The sequence below is a fragment of the Semicossyphus pulcher genome, unplaced genomic scaffold (genome assembly GCF_022749685.1).
Source record: "Semicossyphus pulcher isolate SPU_LCO1_2020_fin unplaced genomic scaffold, fSemPul1.0.p SCAF_5, whole genome shotgun sequence".
Taxonomy (NCBI): Eukaryota; Metazoa; Chordata; class Actinopteri; order Labriformes; family Labridae; genus Semicossyphus; species Semicossyphus pulcher.
This window is the reverse complement of record NW_027211726.1, coordinates 27,961,849-27,977,715: the sequence shown is the minus strand read 5'-3', so window position 1 is coordinate 27,977,715 and position 15,867 is coordinate 27,961,849. Positions and strand designations below refer to the sequence as shown.

The 15,867-nt window shown below is 39.2% G+C and overlaps 1 protein-coding gene and 1 pseudogene across 1 annotated transcript; both read left to right on the top strand.

Annotated features, from left to right (window-relative positions):
- Positions 1-6,960: 6,960 nt before the first annotated feature.
- Positions 6,961-13,303, top strand: paqr7a (progestin and adipoQ receptor family member VII, a). Its single transcript, XM_069681306.1, has 2 exons — positions 6,961-7,017; positions 9,643-13,303. Exon 2 carries the CDS (start codon positions 9,680-9,682, stop codon positions 10,742-10,744), a length of 1,065 nt encoding a protein of 354 aa, XP_069537407.1. The 5' UTR covers positions 6,961-7,017; positions 9,643-9,679; the 3' UTR covers positions 10,745-13,303.
- Positions 13,304-14,379: 1,076 nt separating this feature from the next.
- On the top strand, positions 14,380-15,465 carry LOC138609449 (large ribosomal subunit protein uL30 pseudogene; annotated as a pseudogene).
- Positions 15,466-15,867: the final 402 nt, after the last annotated feature.

Genomic DNA, 15,867 nt, shown 5'->3' with positions numbered 1-15,867 from the left:
AAATGTTTCATATTTCTAAATAGATGCATGTTGGATTAAATTACTATAAATGATCATATATACGTACCAAACCTGGGACAGTATATTTTTGTACTAGCCGGGCGGCTGTAGCTCAGTGGTATGAATGTGATAACTGATTGACAGTTGGGCACTTCATGTAGCAGCCTCAGCCATCAGTGTATGAATGTGTGTGTGAATGGGTGAATGTGATATGTAGTGTAAAAGCAGCTTTGAGTGGTCGCAAAGATTAGAAAAGCACTACATACAGTAAGTACAGTCCATTTACAGAGCAGAAACATTGCTTCGCTTTTGGGGATTGGGGCCAAATATAATGATAGAGGGCAGTATTTTTAACCCCTCACAATGTTTTATAAATTATATTTATTATTAATATTAACATTATCATTGTTTTTGGAGCATTATTTATTTTGTTGGATTTTAAATTTTAAATATTCAAACTGTCCACAAACTAACAAACCAACTCACACTCAGGGGAGGACAAACAAAAGAAATAGTAATTAACACTCTTTTCGCTTCCATTACACTTGGTCAGCAAAATACTTCCCATAATGCTCCCTGTTGGTTTCCCGTATGTGTGCTGCAAGATAACAGAGTCGAGTTTGCTTGTCATTTGTTGCCCTGTGTTTTAGTTATAAGAATATTTACCCTACAGGCACTTCCGTTGTGTTGATTGGATTTGCTGTGTTGTTCCTTTTGCATGTGTTTTCTGCATGTGTTTTGTGTGTTTTTGATTTGGTATTGTTTCTGTATATGCTGCATGTTGGACGTTAATGCATTTGTTTCAGCTTTTTGCAGCACGTTTATTTCATTTTCACAAGTTTCCGTCATTGCATTTGTTTTGGGCTTTTGCATGTGTTTTGAATTGCCATCGGTTCCTAATTTGCAGCCTGTTTCTTTTATGGAAACCGTTTGCGCCCTTGCAACAGAATTGCCCTTGTCGGCCACCGTAGAATAACTTGTGTTTAGCATACGTATATGCAGAAGTTTTACTATTACTATTACTATCATTAACTGACATTATTTATTTTGCACTTTTATCAAAAACACTATAAAAGGTTCTTTATGTTGGAGACGGGAATTGAAATCCTAACCCTTTCCTTAGTGGACAAACCAGTGTATCTCAGTTGTCAATGCTGATTGGTGGGCGAACATGCTGCAACATCTTAGTGTCATTTAACCAGAGCACCCACAGTCAGCTACCCACCCGCTACCGTGCAGCCATGCTCTGTTGAATAAGTGGACGCTGAGGCCACATGGATTGCTTAGAAGAGGACGAGAGTTGGGAGGAGGTGGTGTCAAGCAACAGGGGGCACTGTGAGGTCATTTTTTGTATTGAAATATAATGCTGAATAAACAAAAGAGTTGAATTTGACTGAAACTTTAAATATTTTGGCAATCAAAGTATGATAATGGAGTTTAAGATGGGTACATGTACAAAGCACAGACAGTGGAAGGAATGTGGGAGCACTGGTGGCCCTCATCAACGTCTGCACCAGGGCCTCTTTGTAGGTTATTGAGGCCCTGGTGCAGCCTGGACCTTGCCTCTGCTTTGGTGTACTTTAAATTCTTTCTAAATGGTCATTTCTAGTGCTTCTTTCTTTAAATAGGAAACAAACAACATCACTATAATTGAAGTGTGAGACGTGTTTCCAAAATAAAATTTCTTAAGTTATTTTCCTGATCAAGACATCCACTAAGTAAAATCAGTTTCATGTGTTGTTGTTTAAAGTGCTATCCGCTGTTAACAACATACTTACAAAAGGAAACACTGCCCCTTTGTGGATATTCTGCAGAGCTACAGGGAATCCTGCAGTTTAACTGTTGGCTTCGCAGCAGCAGCAGCAGGAGTAGCTGGAGCTACTCCTTTGTTAATTTGAGTTTTGCTTTGTGCATTCTTTACTTATTTTCTGATGGGACTGGTAGACTAGTTTTCGGTGTTATTTCTTTGCTAGGGTTTAGTTTTGTTAGGTTTTTGTGAAGAAGGTAAGCACAAGATCCTACGGCCCTTTGTGGGCTGGTCTGAGTGCCTACCTGTTTTTGTTTGGTTTGGCCGGCCCATCAGTATTTGGTTTAGGTGTGTTTGTTTTGAAATGGGTTGTTTTATGGGCCTTGTGATTTAATAAATACATTCTTGTTGTTTTTTTTGTTACTACTCTGATTCTGCATTATGTTTGGCCTCTTTGATTTGGAGCCTTTGGTGAGGTCGTAACAGCCACTTTTCTGGAAACAGGTTGAACTAGTTAAAGTGAACTATGTGACACTTACAGGACTTTCAAGTGAAAACAAAACACATGCACTGACCTGATCCACCCAGAGACACGGCCCCCACCTGTCCCCCCCTGCATAAAAAGTAGGGGGTAAAAGTACCATGTTTTATTTTTTACAATACATTAAACATATCACTAGTTTATGACATTGTCAATAAAAAAATGTTTTTGCAAATGTTTTGTCTCCTGACTTGTCTGTGACTGTTCACCTTATAGTTTCTAACGAGTTAACAATGTTTTGCATTTATTCACTTGTAAAAATCTCCATAAATATGATCAATCAATTAAACTATAGCTTAAACGTATTGTACATGTGTCTCCTGTTAGCATAATAGAAAATAACATTGCACAGGTGTTAAAATTGATTTTTACATCTTTGTCATGTCAGTGAAACAGTCACAATATTAGCTAATAATTGAGTATCTACCTCAGGAGATATTGACTTTAACTAAAGAGCACATTCTTGAACAAGTGTTGAATGTGTGTGAAATGACCAAAATCCCAAAACAATAATAAGAATAATAAAAAAGCTTCAGCTCTGAAGTAGGTGTGTGCTGTGCTCATTGCTAAACAAAGTGTTCAGTTTAGTAAAATACTTGTGATTTTATTTTAAACAAAACATTAAATTGGTGTAACTACACTCATCATTGTCATGTTTAATGTCATAAGCTGCTATTACAATCTAATTTCTCCTCTGGGAAGTACCCTACCTACCTGCCTGCCATCTCCTAACAGTAAAAACTCTGGATGGGACACTTAACCCCTGGAGAACCAACAAAAATACAAACACATATGCCCACATACATAGATACACCAACATTAAATTAACATAACACACCCTCAGTCACCCTGTTATAAAATAAATTTAAAAAGAAATAAAGAAATTAAAAATTGAAAAAGCAGAAAAGTATATGTGGAAACAATTTACAGAAAATAAATAAATTATATGGCAACAAAAGATTGAAATGCAACCTGGTAAAATTACCAGACAGTAGAGAATATTCGACTAATAAAGATGTAAATGACAAAGATGCAGGAAATGAAAATACTGAGCGAGTGAACGTGGTTAGAAACAGGAAGTGAGATAAAAAATAAAGGAAGAGATAAATGGGCAGAGGGAGGAGGGTGTATAGGAGTGATGAACTTCAGCTCAGTAGACATGTGTTTATATCTGTGGCCATGTGTCTATATTTAAAACTTTGAAGATGAACAGAGTTACTAGAGATGTGAATTTAACACTTAATAGATCCTTCCAGTCATAAACCAACAACCCACTGAGCATCAAGAATAACATCAAGAGAAAAGCTAACAGATATTGTAGAATAACATCAGAGTGTTTGCAAATGCTCAACGTTACTGTTCAAGATGCTGATTACTGATCAGACCAAAAATTACAACATCATCATCAGACTTGAATTTGACTCATTAATTTCGTGTTTGTAACAGATATATGTCACTAAATGAAGTGAATACTGAAGCTTGCAAATGAGTGTAATGAATTAGTTTACTGACTCCAGACTGTGGAACCATTGGCAAACGTGTCTGTATGTTAGACATTGAACATTGTGGAAGGCTTTGTATTTTATTTTATATTTTTTCTCTTTTGTGTGTGTGTCTGTTTTTTGTGTTTTGTGATATGGATCCCCCTGGGTCTGAAATAAAGAAATAAAGAATTTAGATGCATGACCTGGAGCTTTAATTTTGCCAGTGTGCGAATGACTCGCTAATTTAACATTACGCTGTTGCTACCATCAGCACTTCACATATTTAAATAGGACAAGTTTTACCAGATATGAAAAAAACAAAAGAGCTGCCTCTGAAGTAAGAGTCAAATTAAGTCTCTGTCATTGTGTATGGACCATAGTCTCCGATGTCTTGCACACTCTGAATTAACTAATTTCCTTCAGATCAGGACAGAATTGTTGATTATAACAAACACAGCTGAGGAGCAGCTCTAAGCGTTATTAATCCCTGCTGTTCCTGATGTTTATTCAATGTAATGTTCAAACTGAAAAGACATTTGACATCTGTGGTGTTTCTCCCCCCTCCATCAGTATACACACAATCACAAATATGCAAACAAATGAGTACACTGTACACAAGGACATGTTTTGACATAATGCTTCCTTTAAGCAAAACCATATCTGCATAACCACATGCCTCAGCTTTTATTTTAACCTTTATATTTCCAGACAACCCTGAAAGTCTTAACCGACAAACATCTTTTTAGGACAGGACAGGAAATGTCTGCTCTCAAGGTCTAGAATTGAAAGATGATAAGAGTACAAGAGGACACACATAAATTCCTGTTACTTACACCCATTCATAAAGGGAACTGCAGGAAAAAGGAAAAATTCAACACTACACATGATGAAATGATAAATCATTAATCCCAGAGGGGAAATTCAATGTTTTCAATCTGTTACAAACATGCTACACACACATAAACCCAAAATACACACACATGCACAAACAGGACTCTATGGACATGTATTAATGGAGAGATGTCAGAGTGAGGGGGCTGCACATGGACATGCGCCTCGAGCAGTGGGGGATTTGGGGCCTTGCTCGAGGGCAGCTCAACAGTGCCCAGGAAATGACATCGCACCTCTCCAGCTACCGGCCCCAATTTCCATTCTTGGTCTGTTCCGGGAATCAAACCGGCCATCCTCCTCTTCCCGAGCCAAGTCCCTACAGACTGAGCTACCGTCTGCCACAAAAACTATATTTTGTGACTGGACTACATGCTTTGGTTCAAGAATATTGTGTTTCCTCCCGTAGAAATATCTTCACAACATTATATCTCTAACTTATTTGGTTATTAGATGCTTGATTTTTCTGTTAACATGCAATGAAGAACTGTATGGTGTGTTTGTGGAGGCCTCAGTGCTGGAAAAACAAGTTTAAGATGAAGCATTCACAGAGAGATTGTTACAATTTAGACTTGGTAAATATGTAGGCATACTGGTTGGTTTACATTCAGCAAAGCCACAATCTCAGGGTCAGGTCTGACCATCAAGTTTTAATGATCACACAACAGGAGCTCTGCTTTCTTGGATCCAAACAAAATGTCCCTGTAATTATCCAATATTAGGACTTTACTTCTGTTGATTTCATGTGAGAACATTGCCAGTAACATGTATCTATAATGATGAAATGTTTTCTTAGAAGTGTTTATCTTATAACCACAAGTCTTCTGGGTTCACCACAGCTTTAAGCTCAAACTTGCTGAGTGTCTCAACAGCTTAGAGGGATTCAAATAGGCTGTGGTGTAATCATATCGTTTGCTGTCTGTATGATAGACTGTGTATATGTCATGTGTGTGTATAAACTAGGGTCTGTGTAAAGCAAACACAACCTCTGAGCAGAATCATTGAAAAAGAATGTTCCAGAAGTGCACACCCACACAGTTTGAATACCTTTCTGTCTTTCCCTCTCTAACCGGAAATACCCCGATTCAAGTGTTTTAGAACCACTTTTTATTTCATCCATCGGGAGATTAAATTAGATGAGTCGTCTACGACTCCTGAGATTTTCGTTATGTTACTTCAGGTATTAAATCAGTTAATCAATAGACACACCAGAAAACATCTTCCTTTACGATACGGCTTAAGGACTAAATATGTACTAATACACGGAAATTTGACTGAGTTAAAGTCACCTCACGTTCGAGGTTTTCCATTGTTACTTTTCTTTTCAGTTCTTGGCACACCACCTTCTTCCTACTGAGCTAACCGGTGTCTAGCTCGTTAAATACAGCACGTTTTCCGGTATCAGATTTCAAAATAAAATACTTACGGAAGTTTAATTTCCATCCAAAGTATGTTGAAGGGCCTTGGATAATGTGTTCATGTGATTGTAAAGTTTCATCAAATGTATCTTTGTGTCTTTCATTTTTATGTTGCAAATGGAGCTGCTATGATGCAAGAGAAATGTCAGACCTTGAGTGACAATAAAGTGTAGGGCTGGGCAATATGACAATATACTGTATATGTCTGTTGTATTTTTCAATATCGTCTCTATCGTAATGTCACAAAACCAGCTGCTGAACTGCTTTACGGCTTTTTTTAACGTAATTTTGACAATAATTTCTAATCCTTGCACGTGGGAGTGTACCTGGAGAGAACCATAGGGAAGCGCTGTTTATTGGACATAAAGGTGCAGAAAAGGACTCAGGCTCAGCCCAAGTGAAAACAGAAACTCAGTACTTTTTATTTCTCAAGCATTTAATTAACACAGGATTATACAAAAACAGGCGTTACCATGTCGTTATTTCACGTGGACTAATTATTTGTTAAATGACCAGAAAACATGATATATCGTGATATATATTGTTTTAGAGATTTTAAAACATCCTATAATGTGATATGGGATATTATCCATATCGCCCAGCCATAATAAAGTGTAATCTATTATCTATTAACCAGGTTATTGCCAACAAAGGTAAGCATTCAGTATATGAATTCCGGTCAGTGCTTTCAGTGCAGATCGTTTGAAATTTTTGTTTCTATTCTGTATTTCACTTAGCTTAGTCAAAGTCGCTTTTATTTTTATGTCAAACCTCTACACTTCCGGCTGTATTTTAGCGACTTTAAGTAGATCCTCGCACCGCTGCTTTCTCACTTCAGAACAACGATTCTATCTGTTGAATATTTCCCTGTGCGGGCGGAGGAGGAGGACTGGGTCACTTCAGCTGCGGACACTGAAGGAAACAAGCTGTCATTACAAGGTGAGACACCTCTCAGGTATCAGTTTATGAGTGTAGGCTATGAACTGTATAAAGGAAGCATGTCAATGTGATGCGCACGATAAGAAAGTGTGAGGCTCCGGCAGAACTTCTCTAAACAGCCTCGGGTTATAAGACCTTTACATTAACATACACTTTACTGACGGGTGAATCGACGTGATTCATTTTATTGAACCCTGATGAAGTCCGTGTAATGGAGGTAATCGACACCTAGTAGCAAGTTCTCGCAAATGGGTGGGTAGCCTGCAGGAAAAAAGCAGATTTTTTTTTTCTCAGGGGCGTAAAAGTGCAAAGAGGAGGGGTGACATGTGTCTTAATGTCAAGCTAAACTTATAATTGCAACCACCCCTGTTTTACCAGCCGTACAACTTATTCCAATGACTTAGGTAGCCTATTATAAAATGACTTGGGTATTAAAAACAAGTATATTTTGAGAATAAGATGGGGAGTCTTAATCTCATGTTATTTAAAGTATATAAAGTACACTATAGCAAAGGAGCTAGACATTTCTGTAGTTAACAGTAAAATCTTATGATCAATTAATAATCCCACTTGTATGGGCATGCAATTAATTTATGATTGAGTCAAGTGTTGAGAGAGATGAAATGAAGACATGAGACAGAAAGGACTCCCTCTCTGATGGGGTTGTACATTTTGTTGGAACAAGTGAGCAGCAGGAAACAAGATAGAAAGAAATTAGATATAGCAGAATTTTCCAGTCAGCAGGTAAGATCTGGTATCTGATAATATGTATTAACTCTGCATACGTAAGACTGAAGTTTCATACACTTATCTGTGGAGGCTTAGAGGCTGCTGACACAGATATGACACAGAGTATATAAGATCTGAAATACAGATACACAGCAGACATTGTAGAATAAGTTTAATTAGTAAATTACTTTACATAAGGTTTCTGAGTGTGTTTGTACAGACATGTCTGTGGTTGCACAATTGTAAACAGTGAAAGTTTTAAAATACAAATGCACAGCAGACACATTTTATACCTAAACCTACATAGCTGTAGTTCATTGACTACATTACTATACTATACTATACTATACGTTCTGTCTGTGTTTGTTGTGCAATGAAGTCAAAAATACAGGCACCACATGTTTCACACAGCATCGCTAAAACACTCAGCTGAGAACATCGCCTACAGTGGGCAGGTACTATGTGCAGTAAGTAGAGCAAGAACTAGTACAAGTTCCAAGCAAATAGGGTCGTGTAGAACCAATAACGTGCTGTGGGGAAAAGCAGCTTATTTAACAGATACTTTACCATTTTTGTTAAGTGAAGCAGAAATTTAAAAGCAACAATTGTTGGGTTCCAGTGGAAATCTGTAACATTTTCCTGCACTGTTCCTCGAGATTGAATTTTGTGGAGGTTTCATTTTAGGGAGCGCCTGGGGGCCTTCTGATCCCTGGTCTGCTTTGGCTCTTTTGAATGTCTCTTTATTGTTCAGGTTCAGCTACAGCAGGAAATATAGATGACTGGTCTCACTTTCAAAACGCCCTTTCTTCAGTAGGAGCATCAGCTTCAATCAGCTCACTTTGAAAACAGTCAAAGCTAACAGAGCACAGCAGAGATCACAGCTATGACTGGGATTGCTGGCTAGAAGATCAGACTATCTCTAAACTATCTGATATAATTATGTCCAATAATATAACACTGCCAACAAATGCCATACACCACATGCTCAGCTACTCTTTATAGTGTAGACATCAAAGCCATAGTGCTCAGGAGAACGACAGTATCAGAGTTTTCATTAACGAACTTGGAAAATGCAACTAACCCCCCCCTAAGTCTCTCTGTAAAGTGTTTGTATATTCTATCCATGTTGGTTATAGATTTACCTTTTTTAGGTTTGATTGCAGTTTGATATTCTAAATTGCTAAATTAAAGTTGCACTTGACACAAACAATGTAAACTTCACATGAGGTCAATCCAGATAGGTTTATACTAGCTTAAAGAAAAGAGAGGCTTCAAATACATTTTTAGTTTAGGGCCCCTAAAATGTCAGAGGTGGCCTGACCACAACGTTGTCATACCATAAACTTCATTAAACTGGGCTAAAATACAGAACAGTCTAGCTGGTGAGGAAGAGCATGGAGAGGACGCATGGCATGCATAGCAGGTGTGTGATCGAGCAGAAAGTGAGGTGGTGCTGTATCCTCCAACCAAGTTAAAGGAGAGTGTTTAGTGAGAATAAATGAGGTGTTTATTCCTCATAAAACATCCCAACAGCGACAGTGTGATCATTGACTTACACATAAAGTAACACATTTATTTTCATCCTACACAAATCCCGCAAGCACAAAAGTTTATTCTGCTCACTCCAGCAAGATTAGGGATGGAATCCGTCGGCATCCCAATCCCAATGCAGGCCTAGTTTCCCAGGGTTATAAAGATTTAAGAAACATTCCTAAATGTATCCAGGAGGAGACAGGACATACTGATGATTCATGCAGCCATTTATTTTGTTATTTTGATTGATGTTATGTTTTTTTTTTTTACATCAACAGATATATTGTTAAACCTATGTAAATACAGCACAACTAGAAAACTGTTTATTTTTGTGGATTTTAACTCTTAATATCGTCTCTGCAGGAACCAGCCAGTGTGCATCACTCAGCTACTGACAATCATGGCGACGATTGTGATGGAGAAAATCGGGCGAGTGTTCATCAGCCTGCAGCAGATCAGGGAGGTTCCTCGGATACTGACTGAGGCAGCACCCTCCATGCCCGGCACCGTCAGAGACACAGAGGTTCCCTGCTACTTCAGGGAGCGCTACGTCTGCACAGGCTACCGACCGCTCGACCAAAACTGGCGCTACTACTTCCTGTCTTTATTCCAGCGCCACAATGAAACCATCAACATCTGGACTCACCTGCTGGCCTTTTTGGTTGTTCTGGTTAAGTTGCACCAGCTCTCTGAGACTGTGGACTTTGTTGGTGATCCTCATTCATGGCCTCTGCTGATCCTCATCGTGTCCTCCTTGATCTACTCTGCATTCAGTGCATTAGCTCATCTACTGGGTGGCAAATCTGAGCTGTGCCACTATATCTTCTTCTATCTGGATTATGTTGGGGTGGCCCAGTATCAGTACGGCAGTGCTATAGTCCACTTTTATTACGCTGTGGATGAGAGCTTACACACATACGTGAATGGGATCTTCATGCCTGCTGCCACTGTTCTCAGTTGTCTGTCCTGCCTGGGATGCTGCTATGGCAAATACTGCAACCACCGCCTCCCGACCTGGGTGCGTAAGGTGTGCCAGGTGGTGCCCTCTGCCCTCGCCTATACCTGGGACAGCAGTCCTGTGGCTAAACGACTCATATCCTGGTCAACAGCAAGCAACGACCCAGCCATTATCTATCACTTCGGCCAGGTGGCTTTCTTTCTCAGCTGCGCCTTCTTCTTCACCTTCCCCGTGCTGGAGTACTGCTTCCCTGGACGGTGTGATTTTCTGGGACAGAGCCATCAGATATTCCACGTTTTTCTATCGTGCTGCACCCTGTGTCAGATCCACGCCTCCCACCTGGACTTCCTGGGCCGTAGGGAACTGTACTCGAGTCTGCACGGGAGCGGGGACGCTGCTGTCTTTGTGGGACTGTATGTGCTCACTGTGGTTGTCTGTGTGCTGATTGCTGCCTTCATGATGAGGAAGGTTAAACAAATGCTCGACTTTAAAGCCAAGTCAAAATAATAGATTGCATGTTGTAGGAACTGTGTGCAAATGCATTCATGTGCCTTTCCTTGCACACTTTCTGCTTTGATAGAAAGGGATCTAGTTGCTCCAGGCCTGTTTACTGTTATTTAAATTTAAACATTTAATAACGGCAAGTGGCACATTATAAAAGGAAAACAGAGTAATATTAAAGATATTTTGGTACTGTATTTGGATTTTCAACATTTTTTATGCGTCAGCAGAGGCTGGTGCTTTTTCAGAAAGTGAACAAATGTGATTCTCCCAACATACTTATCACTGCCTACAGTATACCCAGCTAGCAGGGAACGGCTAACATTACCGACAAGTTTTAATTACGTTTGAAAGAAAACCTTTAAATCTAATATTCAAAGAACGTTTTAAGGATGTTTATCATTTCAGCTGAAGTTCTTGTAACATTAAAGACAAAACGTTTTAACTGAAACATTGTGAAGATATTTTCAGGATGTTATTGAGGCCTGGGATGTCAGAACGTTTTATGAAACATTTGCTCAATGTTACATAAAAACAAAGGTAGAACATGCTCACTGCAGCGTTCTGAGGATCTTTTCAGGATGTTAGTACGGCCTGAACTATCAGAATGTTATTTATAAAACGTTCCTGAAATGTGATTTGAATATTCTCACTGCAACTTTCTGAGAATGTTTTCAGAGAACGTTCTCCGACAATTAAAAGGAACATTCTGGGAACCAAATAAAAACTTACCGCTCAAAACATTACCAGAACATCGCACGTAACATTCTCAGAACGTTCTTAGAACAAAAAAATTCTAGCTGGGATATATGCCCATTTTTAAGATAACTGCTGTTACTGGTAAGAAGAGATGACGTGCATTTGGATTTGTTAAATTATAAGGTTGTTGCAGTCTTTGATCATATTTTACTGGAAAAATATTTGTAATAGCACCTAAATTATGCGAATATTAATTTATATATTATATTATTGCATATCTAAGGTTCAGGCACTTTTATATGGTAACATTTTTTTTTTTAAATCTACCATTTTACAGAGAAATGACAATTTAACAACATGTGAGGCCTTTGTTTTTGTGCCTTGAGTGCCGATTGTTTGCACATTTAATGTTAAATTTAGCACAAAGTTTGTGCTGAGTATATTCTTGAAAATGTATTTTTTTTACTGTTTTTATTGAATGCACTGCCTGTAGACTGTATATGAGAAGCTGGATAGTGTTTTATGAGGGATCTTAAATGTAATCACAACTTACTTACATGGATATGTCTTATTTTAGACATGCAGTGTATATGTATAGACCTATTTGTATTATGTCTGTTATGATGTCAGCAATCACTGTATTGTGTCTTACTGGAAATCCTGATTGTGCCTTTTGTGTCAGAAGGGAAAAGCAATTGACGGTGTTACTTAAGTGTACTTATTTAAGAAAAAGGGTACCATGATAGTGTGTGTCATTGGGAGATATCAATGCCTACTGCTTGATAAGTTGTAAAGACAGTGTAATGGAGGTAAACAGACATCTCTCGGTTTGGAGGAAGAAATATTTAATTGAATATGTTTCTCATTTGACCTTTTTCTAGTCACTGTGACAAATTCTCTTGTTACTAATTCTTAGTATTAGCAGCATGAAAAATATCCAATGTGTCTGAAAATTAACGTGATCATCCACATGGATGCATAGAATTGGGTTGTTGTTATTTTATTTTATTTTATGTGTTATGGGACAATGGGAAGTCATTGACTCTCCCAGTTAGCTAAATTTCACCAGCTGCATTATCAGGAGCATGTTGACCTCTGTGTATTGCCGAAGGAACAATGTGCTCTCCATGATATCTTCATATCTTTAAAATACAGTACCATATGCATGTAGCCTACCTCTGGGACACTAGAATGTAGTGTAGGTTAGGAACTGTACTCTCAATTATCAGTAAACCTCACTTGTATCGTCTGATCTAACATGATTCTGCCTCCGATTGTTTTCACTGAAACTCCATTATTGTGTCTTTTGATGTATTGTTATATAACTGCAGATTTATGACTTTTAATGTGCATGGATCATCTCAACTTGTCATGAACCAGGGACCAAAAGGAAGGACTCAACAGCAAACTCAAAACCAGTGGACGGATTTCAGAATGGTTTAATGCCAGACGAGGTTCGGTACACAAAAAGCAGTCAGACACAAGGGTACAAACGAACTGGCAACGAGACAGGGGAAGACGGGGTAAAATACATGAGGTAATGAGGGTGATGAGACACAGCTGGGGAGAGCACAATCAGGAGCAGGTGAGCACACGACGGGGGAGGGGCAGGACACAGACCTATCGGGCAGACATTACACAACGGTCATTTTTTTCTTGCCATTGCCAAAATAATGAACAACAGCCAATGGCCTCCTGCTTGTGATTTCCCCAGTTCATCTGCTGTATAGATCTTTTATTATTTCCCGTTTTACTGCCAGCAAAGCCACAGAAGCTCCTGTTTCCTAGACTGAACATTTTTGGTGAGACTCAAGTGCCTCAGATTGAGAAATTGTATTCATTTTATTGATTAATTTCATAAACATGAATGGCATTATTGCAACAATTGTAGAATAAACTACAAGAAAAAAAATTGAAGTCATACTGCTTTTGAGGATAAATGTGTTAATACACTTTTATATGGGAAGGGTTGAAAAATGCTTCTGTACAATGACAATCGTTTGATGTCAACGGACAGCATGCCAAATCTGATGGCTCTTTCTGGATGGATGTCTCTCAGTGGTTAATTGGTCTCCATAGTTACCTGTTAAACAGTGTTCCTCCTGGCAGGGCCTCAGCTGTTATTTACATACTGTATGGATACACTTGACACTGCGGCGCTGTGCATATGTTTTAGTAATTTGTAAGCTCAGAGTGGAAACTAGCACAAAGAAAATCTGTGCCTTTTTGTACTGAGTCAGCAATTAAAAACATGGACCTGCAGGATAAGACTGAGGACTATATGTAAGGGAAACGTCTCTCAGTAATGAGAAAAATTAAAACTTGAAGAGTAAGTAAAATATTTGCTTTCATTCTACATCTTACCAATAACCTGTCACAATGGAGGAAACCGATATTCTATTTGCTTATCAGTAAAAGCAGGGCCTTGACCTGATGACATTGTGTTGCAGTCTGTTGTAAAACTGAGCTGGGTTCAACTTGTCCGATGGTCCGTTTCCCAGAGTTGCCTGCTCTGCTCGTTGGCACCCTCAGTGCGTCATCCGACTTTCCTCATTCAAATGAATAAGGGGCTGCGTTTTTTCACTCAGGGCTAAAGCCGGTCTGAAGGTGGCTGCTGGTCTGCAGCAGTACAAAAAGCAGGGGGCCAACATTGCAGCAACAAAGGTTCACTACTGGGTTGTTGAGACTATCAAATAGGTTATTATGCAACAGATAGTTTTTTTCCATTTCAGAATTAAAGTCCAAATTGCATCGAGCTGTTACTTGCCAAATGTAGTATTCAGTGCTGAACTGTGTCCTGTTTTTCCTCCATAGCACCTGAAAAGCAATTCATTTTTACAGCACCTTTCAGACACAAAGTAATTCAAAGTACTTTACATACTTTAAAAACAACATTAAGAAACTATTTGAATTGCATTTATAAGACAGTAAAAAGACAAAAAATGGCGGACGCAGAAGAAAAGCTTCCAGCGGTCCCTGAAAAAGGCCTTTGCCACCATGAAGGCCATGCGCATGAAGAAGATGCTGGCTGAGAAAGAGGCCCCCAAAAGTGACCAGAAAACTGATCTTCAAGAGGTACAGGCGTGAAATCCACAAAGTGGGAAACTACTTTGTTCCAGCTGAGCCCATACTGGCTTTTATCATCAGGATCAGGGGTATCAATGATGTCAGCCCCAAGGTCTGCAAAGCTCTGCCTCTGTCTCCATCTTCAATGGTGTGTTCGCCAAACTGAACAAGGCTTCAATCAACATGCTTAGGATTGCTGAGCCTTACATCGCTTTGGGATACCCCAACCTGATGTCAGTGCGTGAGCGCATCTACAAACGTGTTCATGGCAGGATGAGGAAACAGACAACGCTCTGGTGGAGACGGACCTCATCCACGAGATTAACACAGTTGGAAAGAACTTCAAGCCCGCCAATAACTTCCTGTGGCCCTCCAAGGTGTCGTCACCCCGTGGTGGTAAGAACAAGAAGCCAACACACTTTGTGGAGGGAGGAGACGCTGGCAACACGGAGGATCAGATCAAGGAGGATGAACGAAAGTTATGGTTATCCAAGGACTCAAACTATATAATAAAAAACCTGAACAAAAGACAAAGCAAAAAGTTATTTGACACTTTACTTTCTAGATTTTTGACCCATAATGCAATGGATATGGCTACAGAACATGTACTGCACTTCTCTTCACTGCTCCAATGAACATTAGCAAAGAGAGCATTGTGAAGCCATTATGAAGCCTGAGACAGATGTGTCATCCACACACCACAGCCAATCCTAATAACCAAAGCCATGGTTACAGCAATAATCACAGTGAAAGCAACAGCCAAAGCTCTATCATCGCAGGTCTGTTACTGTGAAGGAATGTTTACCTGTTTGATCATATGTTTCAACTTCTTTAATATTATAAAGTCAATAATCATCTAATCAGCTAAGGTTATTGTAATGACACATGCATATGATCATTTTAAATAGTGTTTGTTCCTCTCCAGGGTCTTGTGCATGATTTACTGTTGCTCCTCTGTCTAGGAGAGATATATGCCTTGTCTGGGGCGAAGAGCTCCGTGGCAAGGGAGACTCTAGATATTCAGGCGCCTCAAGTCAGAACAATAACACCTTGCTTTGTCTCTGTGAGAGGGAGTTCTTTATGTAACATACATTTTAAATTCAGATTCTGTGTCGGTCAGCTCGACAGCTGTGTTCTGTGTAGTACTGGTCTGACCCACGCCCGAGTTGTGAACTGCTTATACTCATCTTCTATTATTCTGCAATAAAAGACATCAAAAGACAACTTTGTTTCTCAGAGAACTTTATTGATCTCACCATCACAAATTGCTACCACAGTTACCACCACAGCTACAGTGTGTATCAGTCACAGTTGGTAGGCCAGTGGGGAGCGTGCTAGGCTAAGTAGCCCTGTCGCTTATCTAT

Excerpts from the sequence above, each read along its gene's own strand:
- paqr7a (XM_069681306.1), top strand. The coding sequence starts at position 9,680 with ATGGCGACGATTGTGATGGAGAAAATCGGGCGAGTGTTCATCAGCCTG.